Raw genomic sequence first — 23,939 nt, forward strand, 5'->3', positions numbered from 1 at the left:
TCCCCACGGCCAACCAACACCTTATCGCCGCCGCGCCGTGCAGTACACTGCAGTGCCCGCTCAGCCCGACAAGTGAGCTCATCATGGACACCGACCGCCGAACCAGCCTCGTCAGCAACAATGACTCTGGCCTTGGTCCCCACGGTCATGATCACTCCGATCCTGAGGACCATGAATCACCGCCCTCGAAACAGCGCAAGCCGCCCCATGTGAGGAGCCGTGCCAGCAGAGCTTGTGACCGTTGCAAGGCGTAAGTCTTATTATACCCCCTTTTCGTAGCGGGTGATGTGGTCTATGTTGTGGTGCTTGGGACGGTGGTGTGGTGTCCTGTATGATCTCATCTGATTCTCATCGAGCTCGCTTGCTTGCTGGTTCATTCACTCATACTCATATCTATCCATCTCATCCCTTAAACCCTGGAGCATCACTTGCTTCCTTACTCCATCAGGCTTACTAACCTGACCTTGCTCCAGTCGGAAGACTCGATGCTCGGGCAAATACCCTTGCGCTCTCTGCTCACGTCTGCGGCTAGAGTGCAAGTACACAGCTTCCTATCGACGCGGCCGTCTGCCTTCAATAGAAATGGAGACTGGCGACCTGGTCGACACCGTCGCCAACCCTCCAGGGGCCAGGCCATCTGGCCAGCAGCAGCACCCGTCTTCGGCTGGGCCTCCTGATCACACCCACCACCAGGCCGAGCACATTCCCAGTCCCATATCCATCGGCAACCGGACGCTGGCTCCCCCAGACAACGGACGGGGGCCCTCCACCACCCAGTCGTCACGCAACTCGCCAGAACCAGCGCAGATAGACCGCCAGGGCCACTATGTCGGCCCGGCCTCCGGCGCCTCGTTCCTGCTGAGGATCCAGAGGAAACTGCAGCAGCAGTCCTCCGTCTCCTCCGACGCCTCCATCTTCACCTTTGGCGATCTGCCGCTGCCCGAGTTTGACCCCCGCTTCCTCATCCTGCCCCCACGCTCCGAAGCAGAAGCTCTGCTTTGTAGGTACTTTGAGTTCGCCTCGGCCACGCACCGTTTCTTGCACCGACCGACGGTGGAGAGATGGCTGCAGGAGCTGTACGAGACCCACGGCACCATGCGGGAGCAGACGGCCGCCCGAAGCAGGACGGCCCTGCTCTTCATGGTGTTTGCCTGCGCGGAGAATTACCCCAAGTCCAAGGCGGGCAAAGTCGATCCGACATCCAGGTGAGTGCCCCTTTTATACCACTATTTTAGGTCCTTCACCCTTTTTATGCTGACTTGTTCCTTGTAAAAAAAAAGTGCCCGCTTCTTTTCTGCAGCTGAAGATCAGCTCGTGGCCGAAAAGGGCACCATCCGCCTGACGAGCGTGCAGGCTCGACTTGCGCAGTGCATCTACCTGCTGTCACACTCGCGTCTCAACCACTGCTGGAGCCTGTTTGGCACCACGGCGCACTTGATGCTGGCGCTGGGCATCCACAGAAAGTCGCGTGTCGATAGCAGCAGTAACCCCGACTATGTTGACTTGGAGTGCCGCAAGCGCACCTTTTGGTGCGCTTACAACCTTGACACCTACCTCAGTGCAGCCCTGGGTCGGCCGAGGACGTTTCATGATGATGACATTGATCAAGTGAGTGTCTGGGTGATGAGGCAGTGATGAAGCTGCAATCTCACAATCTCACAGGAAATGCCCCTCTGCGTCGATGATTACAGGCTTTCGCGTGGTCAAATGAATGCAGCACCGACAAATAGTCTTCAGTCGGTCATGTCAGGCCCTGTGGCGCACATGAAGTGAGTTGGTTCTACCAAGATCCCTCTCCAGGCCCACACACTAACTTGAACAGGATTTCTCGCATCGTGGCAAATATCTTGCGTGATCTTTACAGTATCCGCCCGCCATCAACAGATAATCAGTTCAAGCTGGCAGCCAGGTACTCGAAAGATATCGACAACTGGCGCAGCGGCTTGACCTACCTGTTGGATACGGACGGTGTTGATCCCTCATTGTTCCAGCCCATCTTCCTCCGCCAACGTAATGTCTTGAACATGGCATGCTGGCACGCCCAGATTCTCGTCCATCGTCCGTTTCTGCTGAATAATTTCGCCAGCCTCGCCAATCTCGGCTCGACGCGCAACAGAAAAGCAAATCGCAACTCGGAACTGACGGATGAACATGTTCAGCGTTGCCTGGAAGCTGCCATGAACATTGTGGGCCTCGTCGACACCCTCAGTTCCAACGGGCAGCTTTACAACACGTTCTGGGTATGTCAAGAATTCCCAAGCTGCAGAAAGAAACACAGTCCGCTAATCAAGAGGACGACCCGCAGTTTACACACTATTTTGCATTCTGTGCGGTCGTGATGCTTTACGTCTTCTCCATCCAGCAGCGCAACTCGCCGCTCGAGACTTATCTCCCGGCGTTCCATGCCGCGACCAAGTGCCAGCAGCAGATCACATCAATCGCGATACCTGGCTCGTTGGCACAAAGATATGGCGTCGTTCTCCAGGAGCTGCGTCTCGAACTGCTACGACAGAACACGCATCTCCTCTCACTTGCAGCAGGGCAGCGAAACGGCAGCGGTGCCGCTGGCGTGCTCCTCGAAGGAGACGAGTCTGTTCTACGCCAGTTTGACAGTGCAGACCTGCTAGCTCTGGAGGCGAGCGAGCTGGCCTTTGCCGCTGGAGCAGGAGCGCCGAATGCCAGCGGGCAGCTCGATATCGGCCAGGATGACGGACTTGGGTTCCCCGATGCCAGCCCGGGAAGTTCCATTGTCCAGATGACTGGGTGGGGCCAGTTCGACTCATTGGTGAGTGCAGGCCTCTCGCATGGACTGTGTTTTCTCAAGCGTTTTTTTCCGCTGACACTGATCTTCCGTAGGTGACTGGCGGCGTTGGCATGGATGCCTTCCTTGCAGAGGGCGGCATGGAGGGCTGGGATTTGTCCATGGCTGAGGGCATGGGTCAACAATGAGCGAGGAATTTCATTGAGTTCGTGTTGTCCTGGCGACTTTGGGAGTTTGGCAGGAGCAGCAAAGTAACGGCGGCTAAATGACTTGACCGAAAATAATTGAATATACGTCCTTAACACTTGAGCACCATCATTGCATCACATGACGGGTCTGTCCTCCCCTTGTCGATGACGGCGCGCTATCAGAAGCTGCCCCAGGGGCACACCTCTCTCACATGGTTTTCCGCGTAGAAGCTTGTCGATGACGAGCCATCAACTTTGAGACAAGAACTAGGGAAATTCAGACTGGGACTCTCACCTTCACCCTTTTCCGACCCAGGCACCAAAGTTGGATCTAAGACATGCTGCAGCTGGTCCTTGCACCGCGACGTAAGTCTCTCCGCGCGGCCGTCCCCTGCAGTTCCCGAGCCGCATAGTGCATACGGGGAAACCGTCAACGTCTCGCCTGCCCACCCGGACTAGTCCGCCGATGTTCTCTCCGTGAGGAAGCACATGATGGGAAAGACTCGTCTCCACATACTGTCGGTACTTGTCTCGCACAGGACACCTGCGGGGTGGCGATATGCTGACTCCGCAATCGTCGCTGTCGGATCGGCCGGCTATCCTGGGGTCAACCTTTCTACACCCCAGAACACCTTTTCCGGGCGCTTTTCCGGGATTGAGACTTTCCACCACTCGGAGGCACAGCACGTGAGCGGCCAATCCCCTCCATCCTTAAATGGCAGACAGCTTGTAGAGGCTCAGTTCAGTATGTGCAATAGAGGAGCAAGGGTCTATGTTAAACTCGGGCCCATCAACTGATTCGTTTTGCTCTCTGTACTTGTTGATCTGTCACCTTTTACTGTTTGAGACAGCCAGCCAGAAGCATCTCGTTTTGCCATGGCCGCCGTAACAGCAACTCTCGTGGGCCTTGCGCCAGGCTTGGACGTGACGAAGGCCCCGGAACCCGTTTCCAGTTCGAAGCCCGATAAGATTAACAGCATCAATGATTTCATACTTCACCAGGCACAAAGCATTCCTGACACCCCGCTCATTGCCTATCCAAGATCCGACCAAGGCTCCGCAGACTGGGGAGACTACACCGCCAAAGATCTCGACACTTTTGCCGATGAAGCCGCCAAAGAGCTGGCGGGTTTGGGCCTGCGTCCTACGGTATGGGTGAATTGTCTTGGCATATTCTTACAATGGAGACTGACAGTTGCAGGAGCGCAAAAGTAGCACAGCCGAGGTAGTCGCCCTGCTGGGACCCTCAAATCTGGACTACATTGTTTCCATCCTGACCTTGTCACGCATGGGATTTTCTGTTCTATTCCTCTCCAACCGCCTGCCAACAGAAGCCTATGTCTCTCTGCTTGAGAAGACCAAGTGCACGCGCGTCCTTTCCATACCAAAGTTCGATACGACAATAGCCAACATTCAGGCTGTCTACCCACTCCAAGCCTTTCCCCTTCTCCACAGTACAGTCTACACCCGAAAGCCCCTCTACCCAATTCGTTTCCAGAGAGAAACCGAACTCGTCAACGAAGAAGACTGCATTGCTTTTATCGTGCACTCCTCCGGCAGCACTGGCCTGCCGAAGCCTATTTTCCAGACTCATAGGGCTTGCCTCAGCAACTATGCCACCGGAAGTGGAATGCGAGCTTTTGTGACGTTGCCACTTTTCCACAACCATGGCCTCTCTACCATGTTTCGAGGCATGGTCACCGGAAAACGCACAGCCATTTACAACGCAAACCTTCCCTTGACCAACGGCCATCTTGTTGAGGCCATGCGCACAGCCGATTTCGAGAGCTTTCACTGTGTTCCCTATGCCTTGAAGGTCCTTGCGGAGTCAAGCACTGGAGTCGACGAGCTTCGCAAGGCCAAGTTGGTGCTTTTTGGTGGAAGCAGCTGCCCGGATGATCTGGGTGACATGTTGGCTCAGGAAGGAGTCAACATTGTTTCTCACTACGGAGCGTGAGTATACGGCTCAACAGTTTATGTTGATCATGCTGATGTTAACATTTGGCAGCACCGAAATGGGTCAGCTCATGACGTCTCAGCGCGACCATGTGCAGGATAAAGCCTGGAACTTCGTCAGGCCTCTTGTCAAAACAAAGCCTTTTCTTAAGTTTGATCAAGTCAGCGAGGGCATCTATGAGCTGATCGTTCTTGACGGACTTCCCTCCAAGGTCATGTCCAACTCCGACGATCCCCCCAACTCTTTCAGAACCCGTGATACATTTGTTCCGCACCCGACACTCCCTGACGCGTGGAAGTACCTCGGTCGTCTGGATGACCGCGTGACCCTCATGAACGGCGAGAAGGTCCTCCCTGTGCCTTACGAGCACCGCGTGCGCCAGAACGAGCTGGTCCAGGACTGTCTGGTCTTTGGCGTCGACCGTGCCTTCCCTGGTCTGCTCATCATCCCGAGCGAGCACGCTGTCAATATCACCCCGGCCGACCTCCTCGAGAAGCTCTGGCCCGATATCCAGGACGCCAACACGCGTGCTGAACAATTTGGCCGCGTGTCCCGCGAGATGGTGGAAATCCTCCCGCACGGCACAGAGTATCCTCGCACCGACAAGGGCACCGTCATCCGCGCCGCAAGCTACAACCACTTCGCCACGATTATTGACGACGTCTATAAGAGGTTTGAATCTCCCGGCAACGCTGAGCGCTTGGCGCTCGAAATCCCCGAGCTTCAGGAGTACCTCACAAAACTCATGTCTGAGCGTGTCGGAGTCGAGGAACTCTCGGTAGATACCGACTTCTTTGCCGCAGGTATGGACTCTCTTCAGGCCATCACGGCCCGCGCGCACATCATGCGTGAGCTGGACCTGGCAGACCATGTCTTGGGCCAGAACGTTGCTTTTGAGCACCCGAGCATCTCTCAGCTGGCGGCGTACCTGGACTCGATCCGAAAGGGCTCAACACTACAGGCCTTGACCGAGGAGGAGGTCATGCAAGAGCTCGTCGCCAAATACTCGACCTTTAACCCCTTTACCCCTGGGCACCAGGTTCCCGATGGCGAGGTAGTTGTAAGTCAAATCACCACCCAACAAAACTCGCGTGCCTACTAATGTGCTTCCACTAGGTTCTCACTGGCGCCACTGGTTCCCTTGGAGCCCACGTCCTGTCGCAGCTCCTCTCACTCCCACACATTCGCCATGTCTACTGCCTTGTCCGTGCCTCGTCGCCTCAAGCGGCGCATGAGCGTGTGCTGGAATCGCTTGCGATACGTGGTCTGTCACCTCACCACAGCTCGGCTCACGAGCGCATCCTGTCCTCTTTGGTCGAATCTGGGCTGTCTCCCCACCACACATCGGCCAAGTTCACAGCTCTGCCATCGGACCTGAGCCTTGCTGATCTAGGTCTCGGTGCCGCTGCGTTTGAGGCGCTGAGCACATCCGTGACGTCGGTCATCCACTCGGCCTGGGCCGTCAACTTTACTCTGTCTGTTCGCAGTTTCGAGGCCCAACATGTTGCCGGTCTCCGTCACCTCCTTGATCTCTGTCTATCTGTTCCATTCGCCCGTCCCGCCCGTCTGGCATTCATTTCCTCGGTCTCTGCAGCCGCCGGCACGCCCTCACCGGCTCGCGTTGCCGAGACACTGGTCAAGGATCCCGCGCACGCTCAAAACATGGGCTATGCGCGCAGCAAGTGGGTTGCTGAGCACATTGTCAAGGCCGCCGCCGCTTCAACTGGCATGGAAGCACGAGTCCTGCGGTCCGGCCAGATCGTGGGTGACTCGGTCCAGGGCAAGTGGAATGCTACCGAGGCTATCCCCCTCATGTTCCGCGCTGCTGTCACCATTGGCGCGTTGCCGGCGCTCGACGAGACCCCCTCGTGGCTACCCGTTGACCTCTCAGCGCGGGCGGTGCTGGAACTCACCGAGCTCGCCGAGCCGGGATCCAAGACGGACGGATACTTTGAGCGCAGGGACGGCCCCGACGTGATTTACCACGTGCAGAACCCGACGACAACTCGCTGGACCGAAGATGTGCTGCCTGCGCTCGCCAGGGCAGGCTTGACCTTTGAAACGGTCAGTCAGCGAGAGTGGGTGCAGAGGCTGCGCGACGGAGACCAGGACCCTACGACCAATCCGACAGTCAAGCTTCTGGACTTCTTCGCTGAGAAGTATGACAATGACAAGCCCGGGCGCAGTGGTTTGGTATTTGAGACGGGCCAAACTGAACGCAGAAGCAAGGCTATCGGCGCAGGATACGACGTTGTCACCAGTGGCCTGCTGACGAAGTGTGTCGAGAGCTGGAGAAAGGACTGGGCTCGATGAGCTTGTCCATAACGAAAAGAACATTCTTTGCATGAGGCGTTTGTACATAAGGTCATTCTTTGGGGTTAGCATAATCATTTCCATCCTCAGCATTCTATGAATCTAAACACCTCTCGGACATGCTCGGCATGGAGCTGTGATATCTTGCGATGTCTTATGGTAGTCCGCCAAGGAATCGCTGCTGCCTCGAAAGTTCGTCTTTCGACTCGTTTGTCAGGGACAGATGTGCCCACGACACTTGCGCCGCAGGCACCATGTTCATAAACCAACGACCAGCAACTACAGCCGTGAAGGGTGTGTTCGCCAGCCCATCGCCTGAGAGACCATCACGGCCCAAGGTAGATTTGAGGGTGTTTCTGAACGATTTTTCAGGTCGATGAATGGAGTTCAACTCTCACTGGGCTCCTTGAGGACGAAGAGTGGGGGGAGGTAAATAAGTGGAAGGAGGACGAGGAGGTGAGAGAAAAAACAAAGGGGATGCGAGGAAACAACGTTCCCATCATACTACTATCCGTAACTATGAAAAGTAGATGGCGAACAGCACAAAAAGGTCACTAGTTACTACCTCAAACTAACTTAGACTTGGTACATTTCTCCATTCTTCCGACCAGTAGACTAGACAACAACGTCACTAAATAAGTGCAAAGGCAAGTGCATTGTGTGGGCTTTTTTAGGATAGTATTGAGACAATCTACTTCTTCTGTGCTCCCTCCCCTTACCCTGCCATTCCCTCGCGTTGCGACTGCCTTCATTCGACTTACGTTTTCCATCAGCTATTGCCTATCCCTCTGGACCAAGCTCATCCCCACCGTGTTGCGTGTTCTCAGTCGGAGGGAAGCCGCCATAACTGGTCTTCCTAACGTTGCTATGACGTCTTGCTGCGATATATAGCGAGGACAGTCAGTATATACATGATGATTACCAATAATGGTGAATAGGTTTGGGACTCTCAATCGCATCACAGATGTACTATGTAGTCCTGGGATTCAAGCATAACACGATTAGCCATGAAGCACCATGATAGGAGACCTCATATATTTTTAACTGAGCATAGTATCTATCTAGGCAAAACGGTCACAGTGAGACCCCACTAACCGGGCGTCACTGCGGCCCATTGGCTCGCTTCATGAATGACCCTTGTTTTTCTTGCTTTGGCGACAAGCTGGCACAGCACGCTCTTGATTATTTACCCTTTACCCCGGCCCCGACCCGACCTAGTGGTATGCAAGTTTCCAAACCACGCTGTCGATTCGGCCTTTGTCACCTTGACCTTGTTACACTCTGCAGGGACACGACGTCACGGGACAAAGCGCATCAAGCTTCCTCCGACCGGTCAGAGAAGATGACAGCTTCACCCACGCAAGAATCACGCTGTACCGTGCGGCACAGGCTTATCGTGCGACATTGCAAAGCAAGCCATTTCTCGCGGTAGACGTGATTGAGAAAAGGGCACACGCCCACAGGCAAACGCGAACATCGTCGCGGACCAGGGGGGGACGAAAGCAAAGATTTGACCTAACATATCCCTTGACAGCGTGATCCATTCGGACCAACCGCCCAACGCAGAGGCAAATGCTTGAGATCCACCAATTCTCGTGGCGTCTAGCAAACAGACGGGCAGTCTCACACCGCCAGACGGCACAGCGCTCCGCGATCACCCTCTCCAAGCGCTCTCGACAAAGTTACAAGGTGTCCGTGAGGCTTCGCCACGCAGATCCAAAGAACCTTGCCTCGTCACCAGGCTGTCCCCAGTGGTTCCGCGCGCCTATCAGCCTAGGATGCTGCATGATCCGAGACGACGGCGCCCTTTTGGACCCCAGAAACATGGGGAGCCCAGAGTGTCCATGGAAGGTTTCGACCGCGACCTCGTCAGATATGGCGGCCCCCAACCTTTTGCCATACATCAGTCAGTGGTCGTAAAGGGGCTAAGCGCAGACTGGCCGCCGATGATTCGTAGACGGAATCTTGAGGGTGTCCGGCTTGGGTCACGCAAGACCTGTACGCGCCGGAGTGGTCCGAAATAGTCTGCATTCTGGTCGCTCCATTATGAGGTTCATGGTTTTCGACGAGGCCTGTCATTAGCTCTGGCCTTCTGAGCATCAGCCGTGCCACCTTCCCGTGTGTCAGCGTCCCGCGGACTTCGCGCATGTAGTTGCTGGTAAGGCCCGACACATGTGTCATGAACCGCTGGTGAGCCCTAGTACATCGTAATAATGGGCCACATGCGTGAGCACGCTCTCTGAAACTCAGAGATGGTCCAGCCATGACCTATCATACATTTCAGCAAGCGCGGGGACCAAACTTGACCAAGCCTCCGTTTCCTTTCAGGCCGGTCTTGTCAAAGGGGTTGGGCTCGGTTGTGACATAGCCACGTGTAAGTGACGTTGTGGCAGGAGATCGAGCATCACAGCGCCTACTCTTTGCAACATAATGTAGGCCAGGCTATGGAGACTGGATGTAATATATTTTGCAAGAATAGCTGTTATATAAAGCTCAGAACATGCCTGTTTCACGAATACGAAGGGAGAGATCTCATGAGCCTTTAACTTCCTGCCTTGAGCTTCCAACTACATTTTTCCAAATTCAAAGTGGGCATAATCAACGCAATGCCGAGCCCGGCCTATCTTGCGTTTGGCATTGAACTAGAGCTTTCCCTGGTCAGCTCGAAGAAGTTTTCATCATGGTCATCCATGGCCAAAGACATCAGTCACCGTCTGTCTAAAAAGGGAGTCTCTAATCAGGTGACCGAGAAACCCGATCATGCCTATCAAGCCTGGTCGATCGTTCAAGAGATCACGATTCCGAGTCTGCCCGCCAAGAACAAATGTAAGGGTCCCTTCTTCACCACACGGCTTCCCCCACTGACTGAACAGGGGGCGTTGAACTAGTTTCACCCATCTTCACATTGAATTCTTCATGGCTCACAGATTTAGAGCTCATCTTCTCTGAGATTCGCAAGGTCTACAAGCTCCAAACTTCATCCCAATGCAGCACGCACTTCACGTATCTCAGCTCCGCAACGACATGTCACCCCATCAACTCGCAGCCATAGCCCAAGCAGCTCTTGTCTATGAGCCATGTCTTGACATTCTAGTGCCCGGCGAAAGATCAACAGCGTATTGGTGTCGGAGCAATCGGCAAAACCCATTCCTCGCCACCATGCACTCTCTGCCCCATTGTCTTGACCAAATTGAAGTAGCATCAGTTCAAGAGGACGGGATCGGCGCGATTGTAGAGTCCATGTGCCTCTTCCCAGCTTCGAGCCCGTATGGACGCGCTCACGGCCTGAAAAAAGACTTCATACACGGCAAAGTCTACAAATGGAACCTGGCTCGCCTGCTTTCTCCCGATGCCGAAGCCCGAACGATTGAGTACCGCCAACCAGCGGGGAGCACATGCGCCGAGGATGCGATGGGCTGGGCTCTGTTGACCTTGTGCTTCATTGAGGGTTCTTTCGACTCTCGGAGCGGATCCGCTTCGAGTCTGGACGATGTCACACTGTGGGCCGAGTTCTGGGAGCATCTCTGTCGTGGCGCTGACGCGCTGAACTTGGACACCTTTATGCTGGACTATCTCAGGTCCTTCCTCGACATGAGAGCCAAGAAGTGATGATGGAGTCTTCTGCAGGATGGTTGACATGTTTGGGGGAAGAGGTCGCCGACTATGGGTCATAGGACGAACGAAAGCACTACGCGAGTAACAAATAAAAAGTGCGACATAGCTAGTGTTCAATATTATGGTCGTGTAGTGCAGCCATGCTTCAGCCTACTACAGCGCCTGTGACTCTCTCTCTCAACTCCCCTCGTCACCCCTCTACATCGAGTCTCAACTGACTCAAATAAGGCCTGGCCCAGCGATAGTCACAGTTTCCATCAAGAACTCATGCGGCCCCTCATAACTTTCCACAATCTTGCCGTCTGCTTCAGTTTCTCTCACGATCTGTTTCTCAGGTATGACGTGCTGCCCGTAAAGCGACGCCCGGCTCGTGAACGCCCACCAAGCCTGCAAGAGCATCCCGTCGCCATCGCCAACTCTCGCCAGGCTCCAGGTCACGGCGGGCGCTTCCTGGCAGTACGACCGGGGCACTCTGGCACGATAGGACCGGTCTCTGAACTGTGCGTACAGTTTGCAAAGGAGGCGCCAGGCGTAGGCCTAATGCCGAAGATGACGCTTCGAGTGATATTCAGCGAGCCGTTCGTGCCGGGCGGTTTCATCACTCACTAATTTTTGTCAGTCGAGCCGAAGCTGCCAGCGTAAAAACGCTCAAAGGCAAAGGACGCTGCCGGGCAGTGGGTGGCTTGGAGGACAACGAGGGCGAGGGCGTAGGCCTTCATCGTGCGGCAGCAACTCTCGGGGCTTCATCGATTGCCTCGAACAAAGGGCCTAGGCTACAAGACATTGCAAGTCTGGTGGATGAGCGATTCTTATGAGGCGAATTTATCTTATGGAGCTAAAAGCTCACCTGTGTGACGGCCCTCCCTCTCATTTCAATGCCTGCGCTGTCCTGTCGTACTATCAGTCGTTACGTCAAGCACAAAGACCTAGAGCACAGGCGGAGCGCAATGCAAACTCTGTTGGGTAGGTTAAATAGCCGGGCGATAGTGTTGCAAACATCCATCAGGTATGGCTACGCCCGAGTTACACGCTGTCAAGGTGATGGGGAAACTGTCTTTTTCGGAATTGTTTGTGTTGTATTGCAACGGTTCATGTACGACCGGTTTGCTAACGCCTTAGTCACATCAGGCTTGTGCAGCCATACGCCTGCTCATGCCTCAACGGCACCTTGCTCAGCGATGAGCCCGCACTTACTACAAAGCATGCGCGACTTTCCTGCCAGCCATCTGATTTTGAAGTTCTTGTTGCCGCACTTGTGACATGTCAATGTGTCAGCTACCGCTTCGCTGCTGTAGTCAGAGCTGAGCTGGCTGACGAATGAGTCACGCTGATCTACCGTTCCGTTCAGTACATGTGAGGCGCCAGTAGTAGCTAGTTCGATATCAAACGTCTCGTCCTGATCCGTGATCGGTGACTGCAGTGTTGAGTCCAGAGCCTCGGCAGTGGCTGTTGAATCCGGCAGAGGGCCTGAAGCAGCGCTTTTGACCTTCGTTAAAGCTTCGCTGTCCTTGGAAGGCCCGATTGTCGAGGTTGCGGACAAACTTCTTGGTGTCGTGGCGTGGTTGGTTGATATGTTGGCCGAGCCAGTGGAATAGCGAGATGATGCTGATGTCCCTCGCCATCGACCCAGGTTCCAAAATGAGTATGTGCTTGCCGGCGAGCCCGGCTGGGCTACTGTCCCATCATCTTCGGCCCGCTGAATGAAAAAGCTCGGTGTTGGCGGCTGCGTTTGGGTCTCATCACGTTCGAGTCTCTTGGCCATGCGCGGGCTATTGGCAGCACTCGATGAAGGACTTGTCGGATGAGGCCCCGACGACAGAGGTTGTGCGTCAGCAGAGGTCTTTTCGCGCGACTCAGGAGCTGTGGTGATGGGCCTCGCAATGAGCGGGCTGGCATGCGTTGCTTTGGCAAGTTTACTTGGGGATGCAGAGCGCTCGCTGTGCATGGATGCGGCACCGACCAGGCTGTTCCGAGCACTGTCGGCTGAGATGCCTTGCCGCCATGAGTTGATACGATCCGAGTTCATCTGGTTTCCAGGACCTGGGTTGGTGGGATGCGCAGGCTGCGTCAGAGACGCTCGCCTTGACTGAGGATGACTGCTGGCACTTGTTCGCGTGATGATACTGCCGCTGCGACCGACCATGCCACTTGTGCCTACCATTTTGCGCGAGAAGCTGGAACCCGTCTCCCAGTTCTCATGGCGCCGCTTTGCAAACGCACAGTCCTGGCGGAAAACCTTGACAGACCCCGACTGGTCTGCCGTAACTATGATGTTGCCGTCGTAATGCTTTGACTTCTCAACATAGGCAGCCGACTCTCGCGGCTTCTTTCCTTGCGCTTGTTTCGTTGGTTGTGCTGCATCTCCGGGGGCTGTCTGGCTCGCGACAAGTGATTCCTCTAGGCTCATGAGCTTCACAGGCGGCGGATTACACAGATCGTAGAGGGGATCACCCGAAGCGCCGAGTCGTTGGCGAGTTTTCGTCGGTGCGAAGATGGCTGCGGAAACCCGCGCTGAATGAGCGTTGAAGTATTCAACCGGTACCTTATCCTTGACCTCGGGATCACTCGGGTCCATGGACCAGATGAAAGCCTTTTTGTCCTCGCTGCCGCAAATGACCCATTTCGCATCATCACTCAGGTCGGCATGAATTTGACTGCATTGATTCTCGTGCCCCTTCAGTTTAGCATCAATCATCTTGTCCTTCATGTTGTAGATGCGTATCCGCGAGTCGTTGGAAGTAACGAGGACTTTGGTCTCAACCTCGGCGGTGCCCACTTGCGTGTTAAGGGTCTTGATGCCTGTAATCTTGCTGCCCTTGGCGTTTTTACCTCTCGAGGATCGCACAAGCATCTGGGTCTGCAGTTTCAAGCCCTCGGTATCGTAGAAAAGGCAAGTGCCGTTGAGGACACCGCCAATGGATGTTTTGCCATCTGGAGTGAAAGCCACAGCAGTGACGAGATCTGGGAGCTGTACGGAGTAGGCGACCGCCTTGTCCGGGATGCTCCATAATCGCAAGACGGAATCTAGAGAGCCAGCTAGGAAGAAGCGGTCATCGGTGGGGTGAAAAGCAATGGACGTGACGAAGTCCTTGTGTCGAAAAGTGCAAAGGCACTCCTGTCGGCTCATGTGCCACAGGCGAACTGTCTTGTCCATGGACGAGGAAAGAAGGAAGTTGTTCTTGCTCCAGCTGAGATCCAGGGACCTCGCCGGTGTGGCCAGTAAACTCGCGGATTGGCTTGCTTCGAAAGACGGGGGCACTAAGTCGGGCTTCGGCGGCAGCGCTGGCGTTCTCTTCCTCCTCGTGTTGTCGACGCTCCTCGTGTGTCGACAAGACCGACCAGACACGGACAACTTGGTCTTTTCCAGCAGCTGCAAGATACTGTCCGTCCTTGCTGAATTCCAGCGCCCAGACAGCACCAGTCTTATGCGGGCGCTTCTTTCCACTCGCGGTAGACGCTGCTGACGACTGGAGCTCGGCTTCATCCTCGGGCTGCGGGGCGGTTGACAGCTCTTGCGCCAGGAACATGCGGTTGAATTCGCGGGTCTTCTTGTGGTGGGCGCGAACCTTGATATATCGCGGAGGTTCTTTGTGGTGCGGGATGTAGCCGCCGGCGCCGATAGAAGAGGAGAAGACGTGCGCATCGGTGCCGTCGAGTCTTGGCTCGCCTAGCTCGGACAAGTCGTCGGCATCGTCGTCCTTCTTCCGGCCGCGCATGCTAAGGCGACTGAGGAAAGATACGCCCTTTCTGCGCAGAGTGAGGCGTCAGCAATTGTATCAACAAACCACCGATTCACCGTCACTGGGAAAGGCGTACTTCTTGTCTCGGAGCGGATCTGTCGGAGCGACCCCGGCATGCTTTGGCGTCGTGTCGGAGCCGTGTCTTTGGTGACCAAGCACGTCTGGGGCTGGGCTCTCCGGCCGACCCGGATATCGTAGACGAGGAGTAGTGGAGTTGTTTTCGGTATTGGTTCGCATCAGAATATGCTAAACGATTCGAACAGCGGTCAGCACAGCAACGCATTGCTGACATTGGGTTCGGGCTGGCAACAGGGTGAGTGGCCAGGCTAAGGCCTTACCTGTGATAGGGGATCAATGGCGGAGCGGCCGCAGCGACAGACGACGGCGTCTGTTGGGCGCTGGGCGACGTCCGGGCCGGCGTCTTAACGTCTCGTACGGCAGTTTCCATCTGTCGGGGTAACGGTTTCGGGCCAGCTTGGTGGGTGTTCTCTTAGGGCGGAGGGCAGAAAGCTGTTGGCCTACGATGTCACGACGGGTCAGTAGTCGGGTCGTACTTCGCACCTCGGACCCGCGCCGCTATGCGAAACTTCACAGTGCGTGCGCCACCCAGCCCTCGCGGGGGGGAACCACAACAGTGGACAATGCACGGCGGACAGGCAAATGGAATGCAGGCCACCTGGACGTACCATGGTCATCCGATAGGGAGGCTCTCAAGCTCGTTTCTGCTGCTGCTGCTGCTGCTGCTGCAGAGTGCGCGGGGGGCCTCGTGGCTTGGCCGCGAGGTGCTCGGCTTCGGGCTCGCTGAGCGAGTCGCGCTGGCCGTCATGGCGGCCGCAGCAACGTTGAGCGCTGACGGCTTGTCTCGACGACGGTTGTCAGCAGACATGCTGACCGACACAGAGTTCGGCATGTCCCATCACGCGGTTTGAGTTTGAGCTTTCAAGGGGTAAGGAGACATGACCCCTGAGAAGGGGCGGCAATGTCGGAACTGGGTTGATTGGCCGGATGGAATGGATGGATGGACGTTCGATTCTCGCAGGCGAGACCGAGAGGGCTGGCGTGGGAAAATAACGAGACATCCGACGAGGCCGGAGTGCGCGGGACTGGACGGGTAACCGAACGGATTGTCGGACAGATTGGTGGTTAGCGACAGACAAAAAGCGAAGCCGACGAAAGCCCAGCCCACCACGACAGACCAGGGCTCCCAAGGTGCGGCAACCAGATCGAGTACAGCCGCGCCGTGCGAGCAAGGCCGAAGTCCGCGGAGACTGGAAGCTAACTGGATGGATATTATTAGGTCGGAATGCGAGAATACGACACAATGCGAGGGTACGGCGATATAGCTCAGAGACGTGCTTTGCGAAGGGATGGCTCGCGTCGTGTTCGGTTTGCTCGAGGCTCAATCTCTCAGGGCCCAGGGAGGATGGAATGAGGGAAACGAAATGAAGTGAGACGAGTCGTGATTCCTCATCAGGTCAGGGTCAAGGAAATCCAGGAGGACCAAATGGTCCATCAATTGCCCTCCGCCATCACATCTTAGGACGCTCTAGCGCTTTGTCAGGCGTCATGGCTCCGGATGCGCCTTCCTTAAAGACTCCAGCATTGGCACCTGCCAAATGGGAATTGTCAATCCGACGAGAGGTGGACTGATGAAAACGGCATGACCTCATGTACAGTACCTTGCTCTGCTGTCTCCAGTGGGTGGCTCACTAAAAGCCAACCGTTTTTGAGGCATTGCTAACGGGGTTCGAGGGCCAAGGCTGGGTCCTTATCGATAGGCACGATTCGATAAGAGGGGTCCTTCGATAAGCCTTTCCCCGCCCCCGCCATGGCTCGATGATGGTGTAACGAAGGTCGCGATCTCTGTTAGGCTCGAGTCTGTGAGCCCAGTAGCTTCTGTGACGTCAACTTGGGTCCCAAATCGCGCCAGATTTTTGTCGTTTCGCTCAACATCATCGGAGCCATAGTTTTTGTTCCAGGACTTCTGCCGAGCCGCACACTACGCTCCCAGACGACGCCATCCGAGGCGAGAAAGAACCATGAAGCTCACGTCGACGAAACCTTCGCAGTATGTCGCGGAAGACGCCGTCACACTGACGGCCGAGGACTCGGAAGACATGGTGCGCGCAATTGTCTCTCGCATGACTTGCAGGCCTTCTCTGACTTTCTCCTCATCCAGTGGCACGCCTACAACTTGATCACAGCCGGCGACACCGTCGTCGCACACGCCGTCCGCAAGGTTGTCTCCGAAACGAAGACCGGCAGCACGCAGTCTGAACGAGTGCACACAATGCTCGCCATCAAGGTCAAATCCACCTTTTTTGACCCCATTGCCGGCCAGCTGCAGGTCAGCGGCGTCGTCAAGTCCGAAAACGCCTATGTCAGCCTGGGCCAGCACCACACCCTCGACCTCGAAATCGGCCGCCCCTTCACACTGAGCAAGCCCGAGGGCTGGGACTCTGTCGCGCGCGACACACTGAACGAGGGCCTTTCTGACGACAAGGATGGCGCCATGGCCGCTGTCGTCATGCAGGAAGGCATTGCCAACATTTGCCTGATCACGCAGTTCCGCACCGTCGTCAAGCAGCGCATCGAGAGCGTCGTGCCGAAGAAGAGGAGCGCCGCGTCAGACACTTCAGAGGGCATGCGCAAGTTCTACCAAAAGACCTTGTCGAACCTGTTGCGAACGGTCAATTTTGACCAACCGCGGCCGCTGCTGCTGGCGAGCCCTGGATTCATCGCTGTGGATTTCAAAAAGTACATTGCGGATGAAGGGCGTGACAAGTCGGACAAGAAGCTGTCGAATATCGCCAAGGAGGCCATTGTTGTGCACACAAATTCGGGTCACGTCCACAGCCTCAACGAGGTGCTCAAGAGCCCGGAGATGGGGAACAAGCTCAAGGACTTCAAGTTCACCAAGGAGACTAAACTCATGGACACCTTCTTTGATAAGTTGAGGGTGGACGACGGGAGGGCGTGGTACGGCACCTCGTCGGTGACTAAGGCGGTGCAGGAGGGTGCGGTCGGTCCAGGCGGTGGCACACTCATCATGAACAACTCTTTGTTCCGTAGCTCCGATATTGCCACGAGGAAACAGTACGTGGCCCTCGTTGACAAGGTAAAAGAAGACGGAGGTGAGGTCAGAATTTTGAGTAGTGATCACGAGAGTGGGCAGAGACTCGACATGCTAGGCAGCGTAGCAGCTCTCCTGTCGTATCCGATCGCAGACCTCGACGACGAGGATGCAGACGATGCAGACGGTGTCGAGGGCGCGGATGACGTGCAGATAATATGAGCTGGACTCTTTGATCAGGGCAATTGTGCAATCTTCATACTAGTGATGTTGTTGGTGATGTTTGGGGCGCGACGCATCTCATAGGTGGAACTGCCTCGGGTTAAAGAGGCCGAAACAGAGCGACACTTAGCTAAGCCTGATGGGTCCTCACAGCCATCTCCGTAACAGCCCCCCCTCATGATCATATTGTGAATTGACGCAACATTCTATGCTTGAAACTTGTCACTGGCTTAAATATCGAGCTTCTCAAATTCATCATGGCTCCTCAAAATCTGCAGTCCAAGATCAAGCTGAACAACGGCTATGAGATTCCCGCTGTCGGCTATGGCGTAAGTAGGGGAATCCACCTAGACATTGAGCTCGGCTAACTTTCAACTGAACAGCTATGGAAAACGTGAGTAACCGCCTTTCTCGGAGTATGTCTGGGACCTTCGGCTGACAAGGAGCCAAGACCTCCTGAGCAGGCTGAGGAAGTCTGCGGTGAGGCATTGAGGGCTGGCTACCGCCATGTATGTCACACGAATGCGATGCGTCACCTGACAGCTGACTGACATGTGTAGATTGACTCTGCTGCCTCCTACAAGAATGAGGCTGGCGCCGGAGCCGCCATCAAAAAGGCCATTGATATCTCCCGCTCTGAGATTTTCTTCACCTCGAAAGTCCGCCTCATCAACTACGAAGACTCCAAGGCACAAGTCGAAAAGACGCTGAAGGAGACGGGGCTGGAGTACATTGACCTGATGCTTCTCCACTGCCCCTACGGTGGCTCCGAGGGTCGCAAGGGCGCTTGGAAAGCCCTCGTTGAGGCCCAGGAGGCTGGCAAGGTCCGTTCCATCGGCGTCAGCAACTACGGCGTCCATCACCTCGACCAGCTGGAGACACACATCAAGGAGCTCGAAGCCGAGCGCGGCGGCGCCCGGCAAAGGGTGGTGCAATCAACGTCGTCCAGTATGAGATTCACCCGTGGTGCGCGAGGAACGACATTGCCACGTGGTCTAAGCAGCCGCGCATCACTGTCGGAGGCATACAGCTCCCTGCTCGCGGCGGAACGGTGGGGTGAGGAGAACCTGCAGAAAGCTGGCCAAGAAGCACAGCAAGTCTGAGGCACAGGTTCTCCTGCGCTGGAGCTTGCAGAAGGGGTACGTCCAGCTTTCCGAAAGAGCGTGACGCCTTCGCGCATCCGCGACAATACCAACGTCTTTGATTTTGAGCTGTCGGAGGAGGACATGAAAGTCTCTGGAGACGACTGAATATGCCCCTGTCTGCTGGGACCCTGCGATCACTCCTCTTGAGGGTCCGCTGAGTGGTTAGAATCATTCACAGATGAATGAATACATGTTGCAGATCATGCGATTTTCGTCTGCTACGTTGAAAGCCCGAAATTATGTCGCATGATAAGCATCAATCAGGTTTTCTCGGCTTGTCATGGGTTCAGGGCGACGAGTCGCACCTTTGATCGCCTCTACTACATCGTGGTTCATTCCATCGACAATGCCTTGGTACATTTGTCTCATTTCGTGAGGGTATTCAGCAAGGTCGGGAATCGTCCACTGGTCGTAACAGGCGCCGTGAGTACTTGAGGGAAAATAACTTCCATGTCGGCGAAGGAACAGGTAGCAGAGATAACAGAGGTATTTCGAGGCCCCCATACACCTCGGTCTAGTCATGAAAGCATGGGTAGCGCTGCTGAGGTCGTGGTGTACCGAGAGCATGACTTCGGCATGGACATGAGTAGATGCCGCCCACGGCTGGTAGGCAACTTCGATGGGAGTTGCTTCGTACGGGGTCAAAAAGATAAGCTCAACGTCTCCGAAGAGGCCCGAAAACTCCAGTGCGTAGTCCGTCAACGTCTTGGAAATTCTGTAATACGCCGCAATCTTTTCGACCTGGTGCAAGGTCTTAAGGCATGCCTGAATCTGCGAGGTTGCCCGCACTTTCTGAAGGCGATGAAGAAACTCCGCTACCTCCTGCGAGACGCAAAAGTCAAAGCAAGCGCAGATGAGATTGAGGCGCTGCTGGGCTTCTGCTGCCGGTCCTCCTTCCGAGGCTACTTCGAAAGCCTCGAGGACTGACGCGAGAGAGGCAAGGTGCGCTTCGATACTAACGCGCTGAGAGCGTTCAGAGCGAGCATATAGTAGCTGAGCTCTGTGTTTCAGATTCTCAAAATCTGCAAAGAGAGGCTTTTTGTGCGTCCTGGCGAGGTATGTCGGCTTTGTCCACCTGACCGAGCGCAGGCGATTCAAAAGGCGTTGACTGTGGTATCCGGCAATCTGACCGAAAATATCTTGAAGAACGGTGCCCTGGTTGCTCGTGGTCACTGTTGAAAGAATTTTGAAGATGCCATTGAGAAAGCTCTGTGCAGCTTCGTCGATGGCATCGACAGAAGCAATTGTAAATCGAAGGCTAGGCCCCGACGAACCCAAGGACAAATGGGTTGACTCTTGAACTGTCGCTGCTGCCACAGACTGTGCGCCTTCGCCGACGGCAGCGATGAAAGAGAAATCATCAGCGAGCTGCTGCTCTTGTAATAGCGAGAGCTGGTAGCTTGCCGACTTCTCAGAGATGGGGTCCCAGCTTGACACGGGAAAATGCTGGCAATCAAGAGGCACGGCATTCGTCTGCCGCTCAAGAGCTACAACATTGGAGCGGAAGGTTGTCTCAGGCGTGGTGTTCCATATTGAAGAGCCAGGCAAGGCTGTCCGGGTTGATTGACGCGCATGGATTGGCATTGCTGTTGCAGAGCAAGCTGATGGGTTGCTCGCCCGGTAAGATGTGGAATGCAAGAATGGTAGCAGAGGCTTGTGGGTCACGAAGGCGCAAATAGTGCAGGGCAATCTCTGGGACAATGAAGCAACACCAAACAGCATCCTCCTGTGGAATTTTGGGTATACAAATAAGACACCATTATTTTATCTCGCTGTTTTTGATTAACCGCAGTGCGAAACGATTCAGGGCTCGTCAGTCTTCCGCTTCGGGCCTCCCGCGCCCTTCAAGTGAGTCTCACGACATGCTTGCATACACAGATTTCATACATCATGGTCTTCAAGTTGCTCAATTCTTGAGCGTCGTAGGTATCATTAAACGCTAATCGTACGGAAGATGCTGAATTCATCACCCGTGGCCACCAAGCTGCCCGTGATCTGGGGATGCCAGTGCAGCTCTTTGACATTCGAGAGGTAGTGGACGAAGAGCAGCTGGGGAGGCACGTCCTTGACGCCGCCCGTATCCTTGCTCTCTTCATCGTCCAGCTCGACAGCCAGGTCCCACAGCGTGACGGTGTTGTCACCTGCCGCCACAGCAATGATACTGTCGTCGGACGGGTGCCACTCCACGCTGGTGATCTGCTCCTTGTGGTAGTCAAAACTGGCAATGGGGGTGGGCTTGTCGCCCGTTCCCTTCCAGTGACGGAGATCCCAGACGCCAAACACCCCATCGTCGGCGCCAGAGGCCAGCAAATGGGTGGTCTGGCGAGACCAGGACAGCACGTTGACATCCGTGTCGCTGACCTGGACCGTCAGGGCGGGTTTCCTGCTCTTACTCCTGACGTCCCAAATCCTCACCGTGCCGTCGCTAGACGCCGAGGCGAAGACGGACTGTTCCGAAGGGCTCCACTGGATGTCTTCGACACTGCTAGTGTGGCCTTGGAAAGGACGGGTATCGGTAACGAAGCCCCCGCCGTCGGTGCGGGTGGTCGCATAGATCAAGCCGTCGTTGTCACCGGTGAGGAGCTTGCCCCCAGGGACGATAGGCGACCAGTCCACCGCGTATCCCTCGGCCTTGTGCGCGCGAATCGTCGACACAGGCTTGTTCTGTTGGGCGGTGATTGTGGTGCCCGGGTTGTCGAACGATGTGAGATGGGGAGTGATGTCGTGGATGAAGACGTTGGTCGACTCAGTCATCGTGGCCGTCAGTGTTGTAGGTGGCCTTGAGGCATCTTGCGAGGGAATCTGGTGCGCACGAACACGGTTGGTCGTCGAGTTCAGGGGGATCGTCTTGGACTCGAGGATAGGGTCGGAATCCTCGTCGTCGTCATCGTCCTCCTCCTCGTCCGACTCGTCCTCCTCAAGCTTGTCCATCCGGCTCAAACCGCTGAACTTCATGACCATCAGTCCGTTCTCTTCAGCGCGATCACTCGCCGCCTGGGTACCGGAAACCGAATACATCGTGGCGGGGTAAACCTTGCGGTTGTCGCCCAGGTTGTCGCGGAGAAGGTCGAACGAAAGGCAGGGCCACGGCGTGTTGAGGTTGTGAAGCATCTGGTACGTGGTGAGGTCGGGGGCCAGCGTCTGGCCAGGCTCGAGCTTGCTCCGGCCGACGATGAAAGTGCCTTGGTCAACTTCCATAGCACCTGGGAAAGAAGGTCAGACACAGTGTCTTGCGGAAACGTCAGAAAAAAACATACCCTTTTCCTCGGCCTCGCGCTCCGCATCTGGTCGTCCGTCAACGCCAGCCTCCAGAATCTCATCCTCGCTTTCGCTCTCGAACTCGTCCTCAAACTCGTCTTCAAACTCTCCCATCTCGTTGTCGCCGTCAACGTCCATCTTCTCGGGACGATCACCGGCCTTGAGGGGGCCGTCGCCCATTTCGGTGTCGGCCGTTCGCTTCGACATCTTTTTAGCTTTCCCTTTTTGCGAAAGGATTCGTTATATCGTGGCGAGGAAAGTGTCAGGAGTCGCTGTCGCAAAAAAAAGACCCAGTCCGTTATGGCGGCCCCTCTGAACCAATTTTTTATTTTTTTTAATCGATTGGGGATCGACCCCGCGGTTTGTGGCTTGTGCCTGGGCTCAGTGGCTGATAGTTACCCCGCCAAAGTACCTGGTTGTGCATCACATGACCGCGTGGCCACTGCGCGCGTTGCCACTTGTTTGGCAACGAGGTGTGTCGAGCGCGACCCCACTGTCCAACTCATTCACCACTGCTTGGTCCTGGATCATACAATCCAGCATCACTCGTTTCTGCATGTATAGAGCACACGTTTACTCCAGCGCCTACAATCTAATTCGCGTGGCGCTTTGGTTTCTCCTGATTCACTTGCTATATTTGTCAGGCTCTAATTTCACGTGCTGATGGGCCTGCCAGCATTCAAAACAAGGCATGGCTAACCATCCGCCATCATGACGTTGGAACAGCGCAAGTTCAGTGCCGTCCCCGACAGGCTTCGCCCTGTCAGCAATGTTCCACTCTCCGACGCAGACCGACGACCGATGACCTCGAAGCAAGCGAAGAAGCTGCATCTCGAGAGAAATCGCGGGCCTCGCTTGACGAAACAACAACAGCGAGAACGCGACCGGGAACTCCAGGCTGAGATCCGAAGAGAGATCGCGGAAAAGGAAAAGGCGGAGAGGCAGGAGAAAGACCGGGTTCGGCAGCAGGCAAAGGCCAAAGTACTTCGCGATAAGAAGAAGGCGAAAGAGGATGCTGAGAAAGACGCAAAGCGCAAGGCCGGGCTGCCGCTTGCAACATGTCGTCCCAGTCAGGATACGATTGCTCGGTTCTTCAAGTCGAATCGTGTCGAGAAGAAGACGAGTATTTCAGGACTAGAAAAGCGGGAACATGAGGAGCCTGTGATACCAAGATGGCAAGCAGAAGAAGCAAGGCCAGACCCGAGCCAGAGTCACGGAGAACAGCAGCACGTCGAGTCGCTAGCAGCTCCTACAAAAGTTGCGAAGCCTCAAGAACCTACAGAACCCAAGCCCTCCGCAGTTCCTTCGACTAAACTGGTTCGCTTGCTTGCCATTAGTGAGCAGGAAGAGCTCACGGAAAAGGACAACGACGCAGACGAAGAACCAAGCGCGGCGCCATTGTACACGGAACCCCAGGAAGAAGCACAGCTTGAGGTGCCTAGAAGCCCTCCGAAGAAGCGCGTCAGACTAGATGAAGGGGTTGGCGACCAAGTATGTTCACCACCGCTGATCATACAGCGAACACCGAGCCCCAGCCGCCCTTCTTCTCCCACAATTTCACCGGCAAGAAAGGAGGCTTCGCAGCATGATGGGCAGGCTGACGTATTCACCAATACCCCTGCACTTGATTGCGTACAAGTTCGCATTCACGACTCACATTCTCCTCC

At 55.4% G+C, this 23,939-nt stretch overlaps 9 protein-coding genes across 9 annotated transcripts in view; 6 read left to right on the plus strand and 3 right to left on the minus strand.

Moving 5' to 3' along the window:
* Nucleotides 1–83: 83 nt before the first annotated feature.
* VDBG_07788 (finger protein) lies at nt 84–2,949 on the plus strand (the record flags this gene model as incomplete). Its single annotated transcript, XM_003002283.1, has 7 exons — nt 84–250; nt 474–1,205; nt 1,281–1,608; nt 1,663–1,769; nt 1,823–2,240; nt 2,306–2,785; nt 2,857–2,949. The coding sequence occupies 7 exons, from the start codon at nt 84–86 to the stop codon at nt 2,947–2,949; spliced, it is 2,325 nt and encodes a 774-aa protein (XP_003002329.1).
* An 876-nt stretch (nt 2,950–3,825) lies between these two features.
* Nucleotides 3,826–7,599, plus strand: VDBG_07789 (L-aminoadipate-semialdehyde dehydrogenase; the record flags this gene model as incomplete). Its single annotated transcript, XM_003002284.1, has 5 exons — nt 3,826–4,098; nt 4,151–4,902; nt 4,958–5,966; nt 6,023–7,182; nt 7,383–7,599. 5 exons carry the CDS (start codon nt 3,826–3,828, stop codon nt 7,597–7,599), a joined length of 3,411 nt encoding a protein of 1,136 aa, XP_003002330.1.
* Nucleotides 7,600–9,825: 2,226 nt separating this feature from the next.
* VDBG_07790 (conserved hypothetical protein) lies at nt 9,826–10,828 on the plus strand (the record flags this gene model as incomplete). Its single annotated transcript, XM_003002285.1, has 2 exons — nt 9,826–10,045; nt 10,314–10,828. 2 exons carry the CDS (start codon nt 9,826–9,828, stop codon nt 10,826–10,828), a joined length of 735 nt encoding a protein of 244 aa, XP_003002331.1.
* Nucleotides 10,829–11,896: 1,068 nt separating this feature from the next.
* Nucleotides 11,897–15,263, minus strand: VDBG_07791 (WD repeat-containing protein; the record flags this gene model as incomplete). Its single annotated transcript, XM_003002286.1, has 4 exons — nt 11,897–13,802; nt 13,912–14,581; nt 14,651–14,820; nt 15,129–15,263. The coding sequence occupies 4 exons, from the start codon at nt 15,261–15,263 to the stop codon at nt 11,985–11,987; spliced, it is 2,793 nt and encodes a 930-aa protein (XP_003002332.1).
* Nucleotides 15,264–16,613: 1,350 nt separating this feature from the next.
* Nucleotides 16,614–17,869, plus strand: VDBG_07792 (pelota; the record flags this gene model as incomplete). The annotated part of the gene is made up of 2 exons (XM_003002287.1): nt 16,614–16,694; nt 16,754–17,869. The coding sequence occupies 2 exons, from the start codon at nt 16,614–16,616 to the stop codon at nt 17,867–17,869; spliced, it is 1,197 nt and encodes a 398-aa protein (XP_003002333.1).
* Nucleotides 17,870–18,064: 195 nt separating this feature from the next.
* Nucleotides 18,065–18,972, plus strand: VDBG_07793 (2,5-diketo-D-gluconic acid reductase A; the record flags this gene model as incomplete). The annotated part of the gene is made up of 4 exons (XM_003002288.1): nt 18,065–18,198; nt 18,253–18,263; nt 18,321–18,378; nt 18,430–18,972. The coding sequence occupies 4 exons, from the start codon at nt 18,127–18,129 to the stop codon at nt 18,970–18,972; spliced, it is 684 nt and encodes a 227-aa protein (XP_003002334.1).
* A 279-nt stretch (nt 18,973–19,251) lies between these two features.
* Nucleotides 19,252–20,598, minus strand: VDBG_07794 (conserved hypothetical protein; the record flags this gene model as incomplete). The annotated part of the gene is made up of 1 exon (XM_003002289.1): nt 19,252–20,598. One exon carries the CDS (start codon nt 20,596–20,598, stop codon nt 19,252–19,254), a length of 1,347 nt encoding a protein of 448 aa, XP_003002335.1.
* A 348-nt stretch (nt 20,599–20,946) lies between these two features.
* On the minus strand, nt 20,947–22,479 carry VDBG_07795 (ribosome assembly protein RRB1; the record flags this gene model as incomplete). Its single annotated transcript, XM_003002290.1, has 2 exons — nt 20,947–22,217; nt 22,272–22,479. 2 exons carry the CDS (start codon nt 22,477–22,479, stop codon nt 20,947–20,949), a joined length of 1,479 nt encoding a protein of 492 aa, XP_003002336.1.
* Nucleotides 22,480–22,983: 504 nt separating this feature from the next.
* Nucleotides 22,984–23,939, plus strand: part of VDBG_07796 (predicted protein) — a gene marked incomplete at both ends in the record, with an annotated part of 2,286 nt that continues 1,330 nt past the window's right edge. Inside the window, one exon of the mRNA XM_003002291.1 lies at nt 22,984–23,904. Within this exon, the coding sequence (XP_003002337.1) occupies nt 22,984–23,904 (921 nt within the window). The remainder of the gene's footprint in view (nt 23,905–23,939) is intronic.

Source organism: Verticillium alfalfae, genomic scaffold (genome assembly GCF_000150825.1).
Source record: "Verticillium alfalfae VaMs.102 supercont1.10 genomic scaffold, whole genome shotgun sequence".
NCBI lineage: Eukaryota > Fungi > Ascomycota > Sordariomycetes > Glomerellales > Plectosphaerellaceae > Verticillium > Verticillium alfalfae.